This window comes from Thunnus thynnus, chromosome 16 (assembly GCF_963924715.1).
Source record: "Thunnus thynnus chromosome 16, fThuThy2.1, whole genome shotgun sequence".
Lineage (NCBI taxonomy): Eukaryota > Metazoa > Chordata > Actinopteri > Scombriformes > Scombridae > Thunnus > Thunnus thynnus.
In genome coordinates this window covers 20010652-20029697 of record NC_089532.1, presented here as the reverse complement: position 1 = coordinate 20029697, position 19046 = coordinate 20010652, and the positions used below count along the sequence as shown (strand labels likewise).

The 19046-nt window shown below is 42.4% G+C and overlaps 1 protein-coding gene across 8 annotated transcripts in view; it reads left to right on the top strand.

Annotated features, from left to right (window-relative positions):
- Positions 1-19046, top strand: part of LOC137200397 (AT-rich interactive domain-containing protein 1B-like) — a 208700-nt gene that overhangs the window by 152851 nt on the left and 36803 nt on the right. For all 8 annotated transcript variants that reach the window (XM_067615182.1, XM_067615183.1, XM_067615181.1 and 5 more), the window contains 2 exons: positions 12835-12921; positions 16016-16195. In XM_067615182.1, coding sequence (XP_067471283.1) covers positions 12835-12921; positions 16016-16195 — 267 coding nt within the window. The remainder of the gene's footprint in view (positions 1-12834; positions 12922-16015; positions 16196-19046) is intronic.

Sequence of the window (19046 nt, the reverse complement as noted above, 5' to 3'; positions counted from 1 at the left end):
CTGAAGCAGAATAGGTATACTAGTTTCCTCAAATAACAACATGCAGACATTTACATGTGTGCATGTTTTGCCCCGTCTATTGCTAGGCTGAAGCATTCTGTAAACAAATAAACCAGACCAGGAAAAAATAGGGTCACAGAGGGGAACCTAATTTTTTTCTTTCTTAATCAGTGTTTTAATTAAATATGATTGCCCAGCATATTATACATATGTATAAGCTGAGCTTGGTATGACCTCTTTGGAGCCAACCAGATGACCCAAAACATAAAGGTGGCAACATCCTACTTTAATAGCATCTCTTTTTTTTCTTATCTCCAACTCACCGTATAATCCATCCAGATCAATTTTCATTCTGCCAGTTTAGACAGAGGATGAGGCTGAGTGCACACTGCAGCAGAAGACCAAATAATATCAATCCAGCATGTCTAGACTTTGATATCTCTGGTCCTTGTCAAAAACTAATTTAGACTGCTGAAGAATATTACAGCTTAGTGCAGAGCACTTCATGGAATATGTCTCATTCATTTTCTTGACACAGTTTTTTGTCCTTGCATAGTAGGGATTTGTTAAGTCTTTGATCACAGTATTGTAGAAGCACATCACTACATTGCAGTGGAATTTTAATGAAGTCCATCTCCCTTCTACCTGTGGATCGCACAAGTATTTCCAACATTTATATATCCGGACAGTATTTCCTCTCCACTTTGAGTGTTAATGAATTGAGACTGTCTGGTAGTGGAGGACCTCCCATCTGATTTGTAGCCTTATCCAAGATATGGCAGACCAAACAAGACACCAACAGGATTATCAGACAATGCACGGTGTGTCTGTCTGTCTCCCGAGGCCATAGCAGAGCACGTAACCATTTAGATAAACACTGAGCATAATAAAAGAGTGTGGATTTGATTTGCCTCCGACAGGCATATGAATGTGTGTGTGCGTGTGCGCGCCGTTCCCGCCTGGCCTCCCCGTCATCCAGCCACCTCTCTGCCCGACTGAGCGTTTGACCGGCGTATCAGCATGTCTCAGACCTGTCAGTCACTCTGACGAGGTGGGGCAAAATGTCTTGAGCGAGATCCTGATGGGTCGCATCTAGCTGGTAACCCTAGATTTTTAAAATTTTGCGAGATTTGTCTGCATTGTTCCTTCATTGTGCGAGTTGTTTGTCATTGTACAAAATAATTATGTTTTATGATGTGACAACGCTGTAGTTAGGGTCTGGTTAGGTTTAGGCCAAAAAAAAACCCACTTGGTTAGGGTTAGAGAAAGATCATGGTTTGGGTTAAAATGGTCACTCTCGTGAGATCTTTCGCAAATCTAGGGTTACCATCCCGATGCCAGCTCCTCCACCTCCTCTCCCTCTCCTCACAGCCGCTTACCAGAGTGATTGACACTAATGAAAAACTAGGACGGTGGTTTTCCAGACGCTCGTGCCAAGAATCATGACGAGAATCCGGAATGAGGCGGCAAAGATGGGAAGCGAAACCGATCGCTGGGACGTGATTAATAAGAAAATATTTAAAAATATTCCCCATGCCAAATAAATGGTGATAAAGCGTGGAGCAGTGAGTAACATCTGGCATGTTTTAGCGGCTGTACTACAATCAGTTTGAATTAGATCAAGGAGCATCCAGCCTAAGAGAGACACAGGAGAACTAATGTGGTTAGCACACATCTGATTACTAACGCTCCGCTTTCTAACACTTCATCACAAGTTAGGACACTTTAGTTAATGTTGTCGTTTTAGTTCGGTACAAGTCAGTGAGGAGAGGAGGGAGCCAAAGAGTAAGCAAGCAACACTGTGTGTGCGTTTATGTGTGTGTGTTGTTTCTTACTCCCGCCAATGTTACCTCTGCGTCTGCGTGAACCACCTTCTTCATTATTCAAACCAGTTTTTGAACAACAGTGTCCACTAAATCAACAAAACAAGCCAAACATTAATAAGCTAATTAATTAGTGTGAAAAATAAAACAAGTTTTTATCCACACTACTTTGAGCTTCAGTCAAGAAACAGTCAAAACATAACAAATTGCATTCTGGTCCATTAATAAGACTGTCAGTGGAGAAAGTGGTATCACTGGCTCTGCTACGAAGGATTCTGCCCTGTGACTGAAGTAAATATCTATTGTTTACATTGATGTTTTAGGTAATGACATTTTTTCTCCTGTTAAACTCAATCGTAGCTGTGCCATAATGTGTTGTCATATTGTCTTTATGGTTAATTATACACATAAATTCCAAAGAAATACACTAAACAACAAAATGATCCAGTGAAGTAAAATGTAAGGTCATAGCAGCAAAAGTTTAAAAGTTTATCAAGATGGATAATTCCTTTAAATACGAACTAAAATCCATCTTTTTGATGGCAAAATGTGTGCACACGTATGTTTATGTGTGTACCTGTATGTGTGTGTATGTATGTGTGTGTGTGTGTGTAAATATGTGTGTCACCGGTCAGCCTCACTTGGTGGAGTGATGCGACATGTCACACGGCTGAGCACTCACAGGACACACGCTACCCTTGACAGCGGTCAGAGAGGAGCAATTTCATCATGTCATCCTTTCACCTGGCTGTCAAACACACACACACACGCACACAGGCACACACACACACACACACACACCAAAAAAATGACATTGAAGGCGCGTAAAGCATACATAACAGCACATGAGCACACATACTTACAAACTGCGTATTTCATGGTTTCACACTACACTTATATGGTTGCACATATAAATCACCTATATATGCTCTCTTGCTTTGATGAGTGACAGTGTCGTCTGTGTGTCTTTGTGTGTGTGTGTGTGTGTGTGTGTGCATGAAAGAGCCAGACAGAATGAGAGAGAGGGGAAGACTGACAGATTTTGCCAGCCTATCATACACCCATGCACTTGCACAAATCTATCTTGTCGGAGCTGCACGGCACGCCTGTGATTCCCTCGTCTCCACACTTCTTTTCGTCTTTTCTCCCTCCCTCTCTCTTTCTCTCTCAGTCCTTCTCTCTCTGTCTCTCCATGAAGCAAATCCAATACACTGTAACATTATCCGGGCCTCGCCTTGCTATTTGGATTCTCTCCCGGAGCCAAAAAGGCACACACAGGGCCAAATTGATTTTCCTGTTGCGCTAGATTTGTGACAGTCGAGCAGAAATCACATTGCTCAACCGCCAACCTCCCCCTCCTCTTCCTCCACCTCGTATGCACACACACACACACACACACACACACACACACAAAAACAAGCTCGCTCTCTCTCACACACACACACACACACACACACATCCTTCCTCCCAGTGTCTCTGAAGCAATTCAGTGCATCCTCAGAATATTTGTCTCCTTCCATGAGACATCTGGGACAAGGCAAGCAGACATTCGTCTCTCATCCGGATGGATGTGGGGCGGAACAGAGCGCTGGCATTCGAGTTTCCATCACAGACTGTGAACTGTGGGAGAGAGAGTCAAACTGCCGAACACAAGGTCTTGAAAAAGTTCAGCTTTTAGAGTCTCTGGGTCTTAATGGCAGGAGACACAGAATCCATCAAAAATGCAGATTTATATGAGTGTGTTTGGAATTCCAAACTCTACATTTCCTGGATATTTCTAGGTGGAGATAACATGGTGTTTGTGGAGTTTGGAGTGTGTACATAGGCAGGTTTGACAAGTTGTCGCCAGGTTGACAACCTGTCAGTATGGCGTCACATACTAAATGGAACTTCACACAAACAGAGCACAGAAAACCCAGTTGTCATCAGCTCGGTTCACCGTCGCTGATAGGACAGAGTTGATGAGGCACAGAGACGCGCACCCAGCCTGCTGCCGTGCGACGGAAAATCCCTCAACGAATCTCAGCGTCGACAAAATATACTGCTCTTCAGTGCCTCTCCGATAGATGTTCAACTAGGTCGAAATCTTGTAACTGTCAACGCCATAGCATATGATTCACATCATTTTCATAATCACCAAACCATTAGTGACCTGTCGTGCCCTTTCCAGAGGCATTTGCTTTTGTTTCTCCACTCTGTTACTCAGGTTTTTCTTTTAATTTGCCATCTGTCTGTGCATACAATGAGAAACTGTTGAACTGAGTAAGAGGAGCAGGATATTTTATCAGAACTAATTTTCTCCAATCAAGCTTTGTTTTGTGAAAAAATAAGACAGGTTTAACGACTTAGAAAATAAGTAGTAACCTTATGTCCCTGTCACCATGGCGATGTGCTTGTTTTAGACTCGAAGGCTGTAACAGAAACAAAGTAAACTAGATTGGCACTGTCTGTGTTTGTGCTCATTTTCAGATCTACTCCGTGTTTGGTGGTATTTTCGTCTGTGTCTGTGTGCCCGCCTGTGTTTACACATTTGTGTCTGCGTGCCAGCCTTTGAAGGCCAAACTGCAATACTTTTCCACATTTTGCAGCTACTAATTGACACAGAGCACATCCACACCCCTCCGTGGCCCAGCTCGCTCTATCTGCTGCAGAAAATCACAAATACTCATCTCTCTCTCTCTCTCTTCTATTTTTCTCTCTCTTCTTCTCTCTCCGCTGAGGCCCTCCGAGGTCCGGTTAATAGCGCCTGTCTGCCCTCCCTCCTTCCCCTCTCCTCTCTCTCTCCCCTCCCTCCTCCCTCATCTCTCCTCACCCCTCCAAGTTTTTATTTTCTTCTAAAGAGGTGATTGGAGCTCGCGGGCGAGCGCTCGGGAGAGTTTAAGCTGTTTATCTGCGCTTCGCTTCAAGTGCTTCCAGGGCCTAGAAAAGGACAGAGAGGTCAGGGCGAGTGGAGGAGGGAGAGGGGAAGGAGGGATAGATAGAGGGTGGGAGACAGAGAGGGAGAGAAGGCCAGGTCCTGTCCAGTTTGTTCGCTCAAGGGGTCCTTCCCTATGAATCTCCACCAACCCGCTTTACATCTGCTCTTGTCCTTTACATCATCCCCCAGCCTAGCCTGTGGTTTGCATTAAGTTTTTCATTTAAGAAAATACATTTCTCTCTCAAATTATGGTAATGAGAACCACAGAAGTTTGCAATGGTATTGGTCTTTTTCTACAACAGGGTCAAAGTTCAAGCACAGACGCCTGGAAGGAACCGCAGCGATGACCTCAGATCAGATTTGCATGCTTAAAAGTGTCCATTTTTAAAAAACAATGTCAGTAAACGACTTTCCCGACGAGAGAGAGGAACTCATTTGCAATCAGCGAAATATCGGACCAGAAAAGATGCCGCGGGGATGCTCAACCAAAACTTATATTTTTCCTCTGTTAGTGGTAAAAGTTATTACAAGAAAGCTGTGGGAGAGGGTATGGGGGTTGAGTTTTTATGCAAGTGTGTTTTGCAGTGTAGAGTGTGTGGAACCAGGCGAGTTTTCTAGTCACACCACTCCCTGAGAGGCTGCGTGGTGGGAACACTGCCTGTGGCTGTCCCTGTCCCTCTCTCTTTCTCTCATTATTTTTATCGTGCTCGCTTTCTCTTATGTTCTCTCTTGTGTCTCACGTTCCCTCGTCCCCACCCTTTCCTCCCTATCTCTGTTTGTCTCCGCTGCTTTCTTCGCTCAGAGCGTTGCTGTGGTACAGGCCTCCCACTGAGGAACAAGGCTGAATTTTCCATCCACATTCTTGCCTCTGTTCCTCCCTCTTTATTTCTCCACATCTCTCCTCCAGCTCTCTTTCTCCACTTCTGTCCTCCTTTTTTTTTTTTTTTTTTTTTTTTTTTACTTCTCTTTCCCATCCCCATCCACACATCAACACCCCCCCCTATCCCCTCCACCACCACCACCACCACCACTACCCCACTCTTTTTCCCCCGCTCCCACATGCTTCTGTCTCTCCTCCTGATGGCTGCTCGTGTTCGAAGTGAAACAGCAAAATGCCCTCCCCGCAGGCATTATATTCACAAAGCACACTGTCGGCCAAAACAGAAAAAAAAAAGAAAGAAAAACAAGCCTGCTTGCTGCGTTAGCCATTTAGAGAAATCCCATTCTAACTCCGTCCGACTGGAAAACCCTAACCGGAGCACAGTGCACAATTATTTTCCCTCCCCAACACCTATTTTCTTGCTTTCTCTCACTCCATCGCTCTCTCTCCCCCGCATCCCGCTCGCTGTTTTTTAGCTTAAGCTGCAGTTTTGCTTTACTTACAGTTGCTACTCAGCGCTTGAAGTAATGAGGATCTTGGGAGAGCGCTTGTTTTGCGGGCCACTGCAGGCCCGCGCTCCTCCCCTACAGGGAGAGTTAACTGGCATTAGCCCCCGGCTTGGAGAGGCATTGACTCGCACCCATTGAAATCTAAACCACCATTATTGGAGCCCGCTGTTTATCTGCCTCTTCCCCCTAAAGACACGGCAAGAAGGGGATATTACCTTGGTGTGTGTGTGTGTGTGTGTGTGTGTGTGTTGGATGGTGCAGGTGTGTGTGCATTTACAGCCTAAGGGTTGTATTAAGAGATGGTGCTGAAGCAGCCCTTTCTCTGTATTCTACGCTGGTTTATTAGTGCTCGCTGCTGTTACCTCACTTTAGCAAAAATGGCCCCCGCTGCTCCAGGGGGGTCTGTGTTTGTGAGAAACACTTAGAGAGAGAGAGAGTGTGTGTGTTTGTGTGTATGTGAGTGTGCACTTAGACAAGCAGAGGCATCGCTGCATCTTTGTGTGTACAGTATATCTGCGCACACTCACACACATGTCCGCTAATGCACACCCAAACCTCCCTTTCATCTGCAATTAATAAAAGTCTCTTCATTGACTCTCTGGTTGGCTTTTCTTCATCGACATTACACACCCAATCACACACTCACACACACACACACACATACAGTTTCTCCTAAGCTTAATATTACCAGGCCCCTGAAACAAAACAGAAATATGGCCACAAGTACTCTCCCTCGGCTTTGAACTTCCCCGGCATTTGCGTTTGAAACCCTGATGAAAAAAAGCTTCAAAGACCACACTCCCTCTCTTCAAAGGAGACTCAGGGTTGCCTCGACAGTCCTTGCGGAAGAGAAATTTAAAAATGTGTATTGGGTTTTTAGCGAGGAGCATTATCTCCAAAAACGCAATGAACTCCCATTACTTTTGGCCCTGCTGCCTTGTATCATGGGGAAGAGTAGAAAATGGATGTGCTCGCTAAGTGCCTTTTTACAAAGAGGAAATTACAGTTATTTGACTCTTCAGTGGCATTCCAAAGAGCATCGTCGTTCTAGATATCTTCCTGTTCAACTCTTGGTCTTCACACAGCAAGTTCTATCTTTGTAAAACTCCATCAACAAGCCTCCATCAAAGCCTAATGAACTCTGACGGGTCAGTGTTAAAAGACAAACATGTGCATTTTAAAAACATCCCACCAAAAATCACAAAATATGCTGGTACTGAATCTAAATTGCTGGAAGAAAGTAAGCGTACAACTGTTACAATTAATTAGAAATAAAAGGACTTTGCTTCTTAGATGCTCGGAAACCATCACTCCCATTAAAACATGTACGGATGCAAGTGACAGGGATTTGTTTTTTTTGTTTCTTTTATAAAGTCATTTTCATTTGTGTGTTATTTGTGTATGTTTATATGTGAGTGCTCAGCTGGGCGCTCATGGAGGTGTAAATTGCAGACGGTGGATGAAGATGCGGGCTGAGGGAACGGGACAGCAAGATATTGCCATGCCACTGATTGCCACATGTGCTAATTGTGTTATAGAGCACCTATGGGAACACTAGCACTATAAGGAATACACACTGATGAACAAAGACACACACATGCACGAAAAGCAGACAAGCTTACACACAAAGACGCTTAAACATCCAGCACATACACATGCAAACGCGCACAGTTCGTGATTTAAAAGCACAAACACCGACGAGTATTTACAAAAAGACACGCGCATGCTTATAAAACGCACACATGTACACAGAGAAAGTTACATGTCGCACATAGTTACAGCCAGACAAGCTTACAAATGGATCGACACAAACATTGAATTGCACACACACGACCAGTCAGAGGAGGACGACGTGGATGGCAGAAGCATTTCCATACCATTTATTTGTTATAGATTGCCATTCATAGCCTTTTTTTTTTGTGGACAAGGAAAGAAATACAGTCAGTTCCTGCTGACATTTAGCTCTCTCTCCTTCTCAGCAGCACGCGGAGGAGAACTGCACGTCAAAGATTCAGCATATGAATTATTAATGGTACAGATTAAACGTGCCAGGACTCACTGTGGAGCCTGTTTGTTTTATTTGGACGTAATTATTTAATGGCACCTTGTTAAAAATGATAGTGAGGAGAGGAGAGGAGAGGAGAGGAGAGGAGAGGAGAGGAGAGGAGAGGAGAGGAGAGGAGAAAGGAAGGCTAGGGAAGATTTGAGAAGAGGCTTTGTTTGGACAGTAATTGGTAGTGAAATAATTACAAAGTGCTCGAAGCTTCACTCGTTCATGGGAGAGAAACAGGGAGGGAGGGGTGAGGCCTTGTCAAAATCAACTATACTACTCCTCCTCTCTCATTTGTTTTTCAATTTCCTCTTTCTCATCAAGGCTCTCTGTTTCTTGTCTTTCTTCCTTTCCCCTCTTTGTCCTCTCTCTCTCTCTCCCTCTCTCTCTCTCTCTCACACACACACACACTCACGTTATTGCGTTAATCTCATCTCTGGTGACAATTTACACGGGTATGTGGAGAGAGTAGTGGAGCATGGAGGGCACTGTTTCCTATTTATACCTTCATAGTGGCACGCACTCGCACAAAGGCACACTCTCACACAAACAAACGCACTCACATACACACACACACATACAGTACAAGCTGCTGCCACCACCACTCTGCCATCCAAACAAACAGGGTCTGACAGCATAGCCGGTGCCTGGCATGCATCCCTGCACACACACAAACACACACACACAAAGGCTAGCCTTTATCATGAGGTTGACTTTCATAATTTAAGGGTTCAGTAAACTCCTGCTAGCATACTCAGTCCTTACTACCCACCCACCCTAAACTGTATTGCAGCAAAATCTTTCCCTCGGGCAACAAGTGGCCACGACCCTCGCCAAGAAGCTTTAGGCTCCTCCAGTCAGACACATAAACACACACTGTATAAACAGCACTATGAAGTGTTAATATTCATACAGTACCAGTCAAAAGTTTGGACACACTTTCTCATTTAAAAGAATGGTGAGATGTGTCCAAACTTTTGAGTGGTACTGTAGTAAAGCAGAAACAAGCACACACAAGAGTGTAGTCACACAGCGGAGGAAGCATTTTCCTTTAAATGACGCACACACATACATGCCAGTGATCGAAAGTAACTAAAAACATTTACACAAATATACCTCAGTACAAATTTGAGGTACTTGTAAGTGCTATTTCCATTGTTTGCCGATTTAGATTGTACATACAAAAATATGAAAGAAAAAAAAAATATGATCAGCTCATAAAACATGATGCATTGCATAATTGCACAATTTTGCTCCCATGTTGACACACATTTCTTAAAATAAAGCCCAGATTACCGACTGCATTAACATTTTATACACCCTGTTTTAACTAAACCTCACATTTCAACACCAAAATGAACTTAGGTAATGTAATGGTATATCTTTTCAACTTCTAAAAATGTATGTGGGAAGTTTGCGGTGGATACACATTTAAAGTCAGCAACATTTGTGTTTTGAAACCTAAAAATACAAATTGAAGTAGAACAGAAAACATACAAAAACAGGGGGGGGAAAAACAAGTGCTCTGCCACACTCTTCTCTTTCACACTACAATTGTTAGATTTCATCTGTGAGGCCAACATTTATCTTCCCAAAAGGAAGTATATCATATATCAAAATGCTGTGGAGACATTAGAGCCGGCGGTAAATCACCAAAGAGCTGCACAGATCAGTTCATCAGATCATTTTTTTTCCCCAGGATGACGACGCAGGAGCCGGGCTGCTGCTGCGTGATGACCGGCTGGTCTCACCCAGCCAGCGGCTCCAAAAATGAAAAAAAATAAGATAATAGGATTGTAATTTTTTTTAATGGCAATGTTTTATTTTTCAGTGGAACTTTTTTCAGTGCCAGTCCTTGTTTCAGTGCCAGTACAACTTTTTCCAATACTAGTGTTTCAATGCCAATGTTTCCTTTTTCAGTTCAGGTTTTGTTTTCAATGCCAAATTTTATTTTCAATGCCAAAATTTAACTGTCACTGTCTAGCTTCATAGAAAGTCGTTCTGGAGTGCAAGTACAATCGACCTATGTGGTCCTTTCATTATGAGGATGTGTCGTATTTGTAACATTTCACAGGTAAAGAATGTGAAAGAACTACTACTGAATTCAGTTGATACACACGAGTACTACAAAGCAGCATGATTTGGGAACAGAAAACATGCTGTAGATATCCTCACTTTCTGCAACATTTACAGAACAGACACGAGGGCACCAGCAGGATCACTGCGGCGTCGGTGTGTTGAGAGTTTAACTAGATGAGTTATTGATTTCAAACACATGTAAATAACTGATCAAAACTGTGCCAAGAAATGTGACACATTGTGTTTAGCATTTGACAAACAGGACTTTAGAGTTTTGCAGTGAGAGCGCCATGTGGATGTAATGTGCTTAGTGTTGTGCAGAACTGGTTTACAGATGAGACACATGAGGTACTATATGTGTTTTGACAATTGTGCTTATAATTAGAAAAATGTAATGTGTAAGTAATGGAGAAAAACTGTAAACTCCCAACACTATGTAAAGTAGTTAAGATTTGCTCCCACTTGACCAGCTACAACATTAAAATGCCTCTTACAAGCTAATGCATCATTAATAATAACACAATAATAATATACTATATGTGTCATCACAAACATTCTGACATGGGTTGTTGTGCATGATGAATACTTTTACATTTAACACTTTCCTGTTACTGCTTGTATGTTTTTTTACTCACTTAGTACTTTCAGTTGTAATGGTGTATTTTTACATTTTGGCATTGCTACTTTTATTTACACTGTTGAACCTTAGAACCTTATATTTTAACCATTAGCACATAAACACATAGAGGCATGTAGGTAGTGTTTCTAGTGTTATCTCAGAGTTGCTTCAACGTTTGCACACTGACGTTTCCCCTTCCCTCCCACCACATGTTGACAGACTAACTAATCGAATATTCTCTCTTTGAAGCAGCACCGCTGGATCTATTCATGTGTGAGGCAGGGGGTCTGTCTGTGTGTGTATGTGTGTGTCTGTGTGTGTCTGTGTGCCTGTGAGAGAGGGAGAATATTTGAATATTTCAGCACATATCCTATCCTATCCTGTGCCTTTGTGCTCTTACGTGTTTTTCCTTGTGTACTTGAGAGTGTTTATTTACACTTGTTTGTGCAATTACTTTTACGTCTTTGTGTGTGTGTGTGTGTGTGTGTGTGTGTGTGTGTGTGTGTGTGTGTGCGTGCGTGAGTGCGTGCATGTGTGTAGGCGGCCTGGTGGATGGAAATGTTGTTTATGCAGTTTTATGCAAAGCAATTATGTTGACTTAATTGGGTTTGTTTATGTGGAGAGTGTGCCACCTCCAGTCATGTATTACTGCTACCGTGGACAGACACATCACACATACACACACACACATGTCCAGACACATGCACACACATGCTTGCACAGCACACTTTTTACTGCATGATTGAATAATGTGAAGTGTTTACTCTATAATCAAGGGATTTATATTCATTGTGAGTTTTAAGGACATTGTAGCAACAAAATTGTGTTAATACAGAACCTCAACTGTACTTCATAATGTATCAGTGTGAGTGAATGAGTTCTCTTGGCACATACCGTGTCCCTATTTCTTAAGAAGCAAGTCAAATCATATACTGTTACTGTAAAAATATGCGCTGACGATCATCACTGAACACGTACAGTTGAATGGCGTCATGTTTCCCACATGTTTGGTCATGCTGTGTTCCACCTACGTTCAATTCAAACACTGAATTATTCACCTCATCCACAGAAACGTACCACCAGTTTTGCACTTTTAAAAAAAAAAAAAAACAACCCAAAAAACTGTTTTCCCCTTGTCTCCCCCTCTCCTCATTGTCTCAGGTCTGAATGCAAAGATAAAAGGTTAATTTGCCATCTCTTTCCTTGCTCTGGGCCAAATCAATTCACCATAGTCTCTGTCTGCCATTGTCCTAATCAGACCCTCAGCTCACTATTGGATTTCAATGGAACAGGCGCAGCCCAAAGACCACAACCACCTAATCAATGATCCTCAAATGGCTCTGGTTTTCTATAGGGGATTGCTCTGGTTTTTAATGCGTATACAAGGAAGTGGCAAAGGGTCGAATGACTTGATATGTCCTCTGGAAGTGCATTTGTCGTTTTGCTAATAGTGAATCACAAACACCTTCATGTGTAGAGACTGTGCTGAGCTCTCATTGTGTCTGTAAAAGGTTACATTTGGCGTCAAACCCTCTAACCCTATCACTCGCTGCTCAAGAAACAAAGGCAGGGCAGCCTCAGTCAAAATAAAACCTTCAGCTTAATCCTGATTTCTTATTGTATTTATGTCATCAGTCAAATGGTAAAAAGCTTTTTGAACCATATAACCTTTGTGCCAATGAAAGAAAAGCAAAGAGAAAGACAAAAGTGGGTCCTTCAGTTCTTTATTGTTGCGATAGCTCCTGCAGTTTCCTTCAATTTTCAGGCAAGCCAGTTGAGAAGAAAATATAAATCCATTTTCTACTGACCTCACTTTCATGCAAAGAAGAGAATTCAGTTCACACAACACACTTTCTGCTTTTAATGTGACAGCTTTTGTTGCAAAGACAATTTTGTAACCCTGCAATGTGTTGAGTCATTGTGGTGGCACATGAATCTCTGGATTTTCTTTCTGCAGGTTCCACCATGGCCCCACAGAGCTCTGGGAACGGACCGGATGGATCCCACCCGCCAATCACACGCTCACCTATGGCTCAGGAGAGAGGTACGTACAGCATGTACTGTATATACTGTATGTGTTAGAGGGGAAACTGTGTGTACATGCATATGTGTTTTTATGGCGGGATCTTTATTTTAGTAAATCAAAATGTTTAGCACACATGTCCTTAAGAGACCCCACGCATACACCGTAGACTCTGTGTGTGTGTGTCGTAAACAACTTCTATAAAAAAAACTCCAAATTGTACATCACAGTCAGATTAAAGAAGAACTTCTTGGAACGCTTCTGAAATGGAAACACAGTTGAATATGTCTAGTTGTTTATTTACATTCCAGACCAGTGAGGGGTGCATGAAGATTACAGACCATAATAAAGAGAAAACAGAAATGGTATGTTAGCAAAGCTCAGAGAATTGGAGCAACAGTTGTCGTAATGAAAGATTTTCTGAGGGAACTCAGAGGACTCGGAGCACAGAGAGATGTAAACAAAGATTTTTACTCGACTGGCTCAATGCATGACTTTGGTTTTCCTCCAAACATTTTCAGTTGTCTGTAAAAACCTGCTGTTCCAAAATGAGTTCCTTTAGCTAGTCTACTGCTTCACACCTTGCATATTTCTCTACATTCTCGACAGCGCCAGATGCTAAATCAACTTTTTAAACACATTCTAGATCAAAGGACGACGATGTTGTAGTGTGAGCTGAGCAGGTGCGCATACACGCACACACACACAAACACACAGACGCAAGGTATGCAGGGTTATGCTTCATTGTTGGCCAACTTGAGTTATGGGAAAAACATGGTTTGGTAGAAATATAACCAGTAAACATTCAGCCACCTTATCCTGGGCTTTGTTCAAGTCAGGGTGCATGTTCTTTCGATAGAGCCACTTCAGGTTTGGCAACAACTTATTGCCAAAGGCTTGTAACATGAATGCTAACCCACAAGCCGTATGTGCTGGCCAAACAGGAAATAGTTTCCAGCAATTATGGCCACTTCTCGAGTATCACTAAAAACAGCAGAATTGCTCATTTAAAAAAAATCAGCATCCACACAACATTGCAAAAAAAAAAACAAAAAAAAAAAAGACTGGGATGTAACCTTAATGGAATGACTCCCTCTCTATCACCCACCAAAGAGCAGTTAACATCAGAGAGAGACAGAGGGAGTGGATGGATGAAGACAGAGAGAGAGAGGGAGGCACTGTAAAAGGTTATTTCCCAACATGATGAAATCAAGCCGGAGATTTAATGCTGCTCTCTAATGCCTATAAACCCTGAGCCCTCCCCAGCCCAGTCCAGGAAAACACAGCACCGGTTAACAGGGCTGGCTGTTGTTTTCGCTGTTTTCCTAGCTAGGATTAACCCCCACCCCACCCCCCTCACCCCCACCTCCGAACACACACGCCCCACTTTGCTCAAGTGCCTGCTTCCCTAAGAGCTTCTCCTCTCTTCATTTCCATAAATCCGCTGAATGTCCCTTTTTTCCCCCCACTTTCTCTCGCGTGCTTCGCTGGCTGCCTGTTGTTGTTGTCCGGCTGAGAGCTTCATTCGCTTTGCCAGCAAGAGAAAAAGGTTTGTGTGTGTCTGTGTGTTTATGTGTGTGTGCACAGGGGGAGCGAACAAAGCAGAGAGAGAGAAATCCTTGAATGTGTTATTTGCTTTTAGCACTGTCTGCACAATGTTCCTCTCCCCATCCATTTTCCAGGCAATTTAAAGTACGGTATTACACACTGTATTTTTTTTCTCCTCCTCTCCCAGAATCCCCTTACCCTAATGGAAGCAAAACATTACAATAATGTCCTCACTCCTTAAACCCAGCACTCGCAGCCTAAGCACTTTCAGGCCCCAATCGCTCTTTCCCTCCATTGCACTGTCTTTCCCTCCCACACACACTTTCTCTCTCTCTTTGCCTCTCTTTCTGTCTTGGCCTCTGTCTCTTTCCTGCGCACACACACAGAGTGTTTATTGCTCTCTTTCTCCGTTATCTCCCCCCACACACTCAGAAACACAAATATGTACACGCATGTATGTGCACGCAAGCATATAGCGAATACGCACGTGGCTTTTTTAAACCTTTATCTCCCTCCTCTCCCCGCACATTTTCTCTTGCTCTCTTAGCAGAAACAAGGAATTATACAAGTGTCAACTTGCACTTTCCAACTCCGTCGTTTCCCTAAACCCCAAAACTCACTAAAGAGTCGGTCTGTGCACGCTCATTCAACAAAGCGGATAGCTATCAAAGTTTACAGTCGAGCGGGCCCAATCCATTTACACCTAATCTGCAATACTGAATCCCCCCCACCAACACACACAATCACACATACACACAGAGACCTCTCTTTCTCCCTCAATGGCCATCCAGCGACCTTTCCCCATTCGTGGTGGATTGGGAGACCTTTCTGTGGGTTTTAAAAACGAGCGGGGTGGCTTGAAAGAATGAAGCCCAGACGAGAATCGCTCCAAATGTCAATTTGAATGGTGGAGGCGAGTTTGGGCCTGAGAGGCTTTGACACATCTATTGACAGAACGGCTTAGAATAACATAGTAGCCATGGTCAAATCACCGGCTTATTCTGTGGAGAGTGGAGCACATGGTTGGCTTTTTTTTTTTTCCCCCTTTTACTGAAGCAGGCCCATTCTTTCACATATACACAGACACATATATCGACCTGTGCAGCTTGTGCAGATACATACATCTTTCAGGCCAGGTATACACATGACCTGTGCTTTCGCCAGCGATAAAGTCGACTAAATGTTCTCTGCGTGTGTTTATTTGTGCTCAGGGTTCTTTTTACATGTCAGCCTGTCCTTTTTGTGCATGGTTTGTCTAATACCCAGTCCATGCTGTGTAACTCAGCGATGTGTATCTACGAGTAACAGGAGCCAGTGCCAAGGTAAAAGATTAAGGCTTTCATCAAAGGGAAGAGTCTCTTTACACGACTAAATTGAATTGATATCCTGATTTGCTGAGCGAGAGAGTGATCACACCTGCCCTTGCTCAGTCCCTCAGTTGACATTTGATTTCACCGAGCAAGTGCAGCCACTACTGAAGGACTCTCTGACTTTTAGGTATTTTATAAGCACAGTGTTGACATTTCTTTCTCATTTTTTATTTGTGTTTGTCCGTGTGTGTTTTCAGGGTTCATGTCCAACATGCAGAGGAACCAGGCAGGCTCCCAGTTTGCCTCTCCTCAGTCTGGACCTCCCATGTCCCCCCATCCCTCACCTGGGGGCCCATTGTATTCTGGGATGGGTCCATACTCCCAGAGTGGCCCCACAGGCCCTTATGGACCTCAAGGATCACAGTATGGACACCAAGGTGAGAGCATGTGAACAAATGTTACTTAAACACTCACTAAAACATGTCTTTGTTTGTCCAGTTACACTTAAAGAAGGAGTGAAGTAACATTAGTTTTTGGACAGTTTTCAAGTGAGCAATTATACATTCATCTCCAGAAGTCTTAAATAGTTAATTTATTTCTTAGCGATTTTATATCATAATTCCCAAACACAAAAGTGCCAGATTTTCACTTTTTGTATACTGAGCTATGAGCTTTGAGCACCAGAGCCAAATGTTCTACTGCTTGTAAAAGTGCTGATATAGGAGTCTAGTTTTGTAATTTGACCAAAAAGTCAGTCCACCCCTTAATTCAATGTATTCCTTAAAGCGCTAGTGTGTCATTATGTATGGGATCTAATTAGAAATTGAGTCCTTGGAGCCAGGCTCAATAAACAAGTCCTGTCCCCTTTTTTGTCAGAAACTGAGGATGTTTAAGAAAGACTATTTAAAACAAAAGTGATAGAATTCGATTTTCCACGAGCTATGACTCCTTTCAAGGTTTCAGATGAATTATTAATCATGAAAACCACTAACAGGCCCTGTGTTGACTTCCTGTGTTGACTTTCTGGCTTTCTGACTAGTCTTATTGGAGCAATGAATACCTTGTGTATCATTCATTCACATTCAGGTTATAGAGGAGTTTGGCCTCAGACGGGAAAGCCACATTTGTCTTTTCTGATGACTGTTGGCCCCCATTTCGCAGTCACACTGGGCCTTGACATCAGTGGCATTGATTTAAAAGAGAGTTTGCTAATGAGGAATACTAAAAGACTCATTTTGAAAGACATATCCACCCTCAGTGTCTGTCTCTTACTCTCTTACGTCTCTTTCTTTAACTCCCATACACACACACACACACGTACGCACACACAGATACAGTCTCATCCTGTATGGTGGGTCTCACTGCGGGCATTAAAAACCGGGTGTGGCTCTCAGAATATTCATGAGACGCTTGAACCCTGGACAGACCTCTTGGCCCTCCTCATGATAAGATTATGAGGTAGCTCCAGACTGACAAGGCAGACTGACACATCGTGAGGTTTATCTACTGAATGATGATGTCCAATCCTATCATCAGGCTTAATGTTTAAATGTTAGCCTCACAGAAAATGGGCCAGTGTTTCAAAGTCCTCAGTTTGTTATTCGCGACCAGTATTATACGATTGTCTATGTCATAGCTCTTCATTTGTTGTTTGGCATGTTGAAATTCATCAGTCCATCATGTATCATGGACTGAAAGATTACCCTAAAGATTCACCAGAGAGTCCTTCTGTCCTGAGACACAAAGCATACAAGCAAAAGGTATCAAACATTTGCCATTTCACAGATTCACAACAACTATATGTTATAAACAAATGTATCTCAGGAATCTAGAAGCATATTGCTTCATATTTTATTGTAATTGTCCCACTGTAGCTAACTTGACTGAATGTAGCCTCGGTGTTCAGTCGATATAATAGATTTTATGCCCAGCTAACCTGTCCTGCTTATTTAAGAGGCCATTGTAGTTGTTCCAAATAGTGGTAGCTAATTTGAAAACTGTTAGGTTAAAGTCCTCACAATGAGCCTCATTTACAAACAGTACATACTCACAAATCTGTGCTTAAACCATGCGTACCAACGTTTTAAGCACAAATCTGGGATTCATCAATATGTTCTTTGTTCTTACTCTGCGAACAAATTCAGAATTGCTTTAGACCATGCGTACACACAAATCATAAATGTCCCATGGTCTTAAAACATGATAAAGTCAATATTTATTCAATGTAAACAGTATATTAGAACCACAATTATCTACAAAATGATGGGGCCTAAATATACAACGTTTAAAAGTGTGAAATTGCTAATAATTCACAGTTTATTTACTAATTATGAAATTAATAGCTAAAACGTTGTAATCCATAAATCATCATCATAAATGTAATGAAATTATTCATATATTAAAATTGTCCTGTTCCCACTTTTAGATGACAATAGCTTATATATCAGAATTTCCATATTGGAATGTGACAGTGATTAATTTCCTCCATCAGATTTGGCTGTGATATATGCAGCTGTTTAACCAGCAGCCTGTTCAATGTCCTCACAGCCCGACAGTTCAGTAGTGGCACAGGGAGGGACGCTCTGCTTTCACTACAGAGACGAAAACATGATGCACACCTAGCGCAGCAGTAGAGATTTATTCAGATCAATTCCACGGATCAACACGTTTAAAAACTTTTTATTTTATTAGGGACATACTGCATGGTAGTGATGCAACAGGTATGCAGACTGTATACAGGATTTTTCAATTAGGCTCTAAACGGCTGTGCCAACGACATGTTTACTGGCCAAATCTGCCTTATCTGGCTTCTACTTCTGAAACTATTGTTTGCATTTCACTAACAGTAAAGTTTTTCTACAGTTTTACCATCACGACCTTCTTTGCAGTGAGTGACAGCTCTCTTTACTGCTGCACTGCTGCAACAGAGCTTTCCTTATATAGAGAAATGTGGGCGTGGTAGTATGCTAATTACCTATAGTGGGCACTGTCTGTCAATTTAGAATGATTCTAATTCACTAATATACACACAGCGGTAAGAACAGTGGTAATGTGTGATCATATGGCTGTTGGGAATAACATCTATTAGTTCTTGATATTTTGAAACAAAGGTTTACTACATAATAAAATAAAAATTTTATGAGCCTGTTTGCAAATCAGTCTCATCAACCATGGTCAGCAAGCTGTGTCGAAAGCTCAAGAAAAAAAACTTTTCAAAAAGTCAGAAGACAGATTCCAGGAATTTCTGGAAAAAATAAGTTTGGATCAAATTCTATAATTAAGCATTTT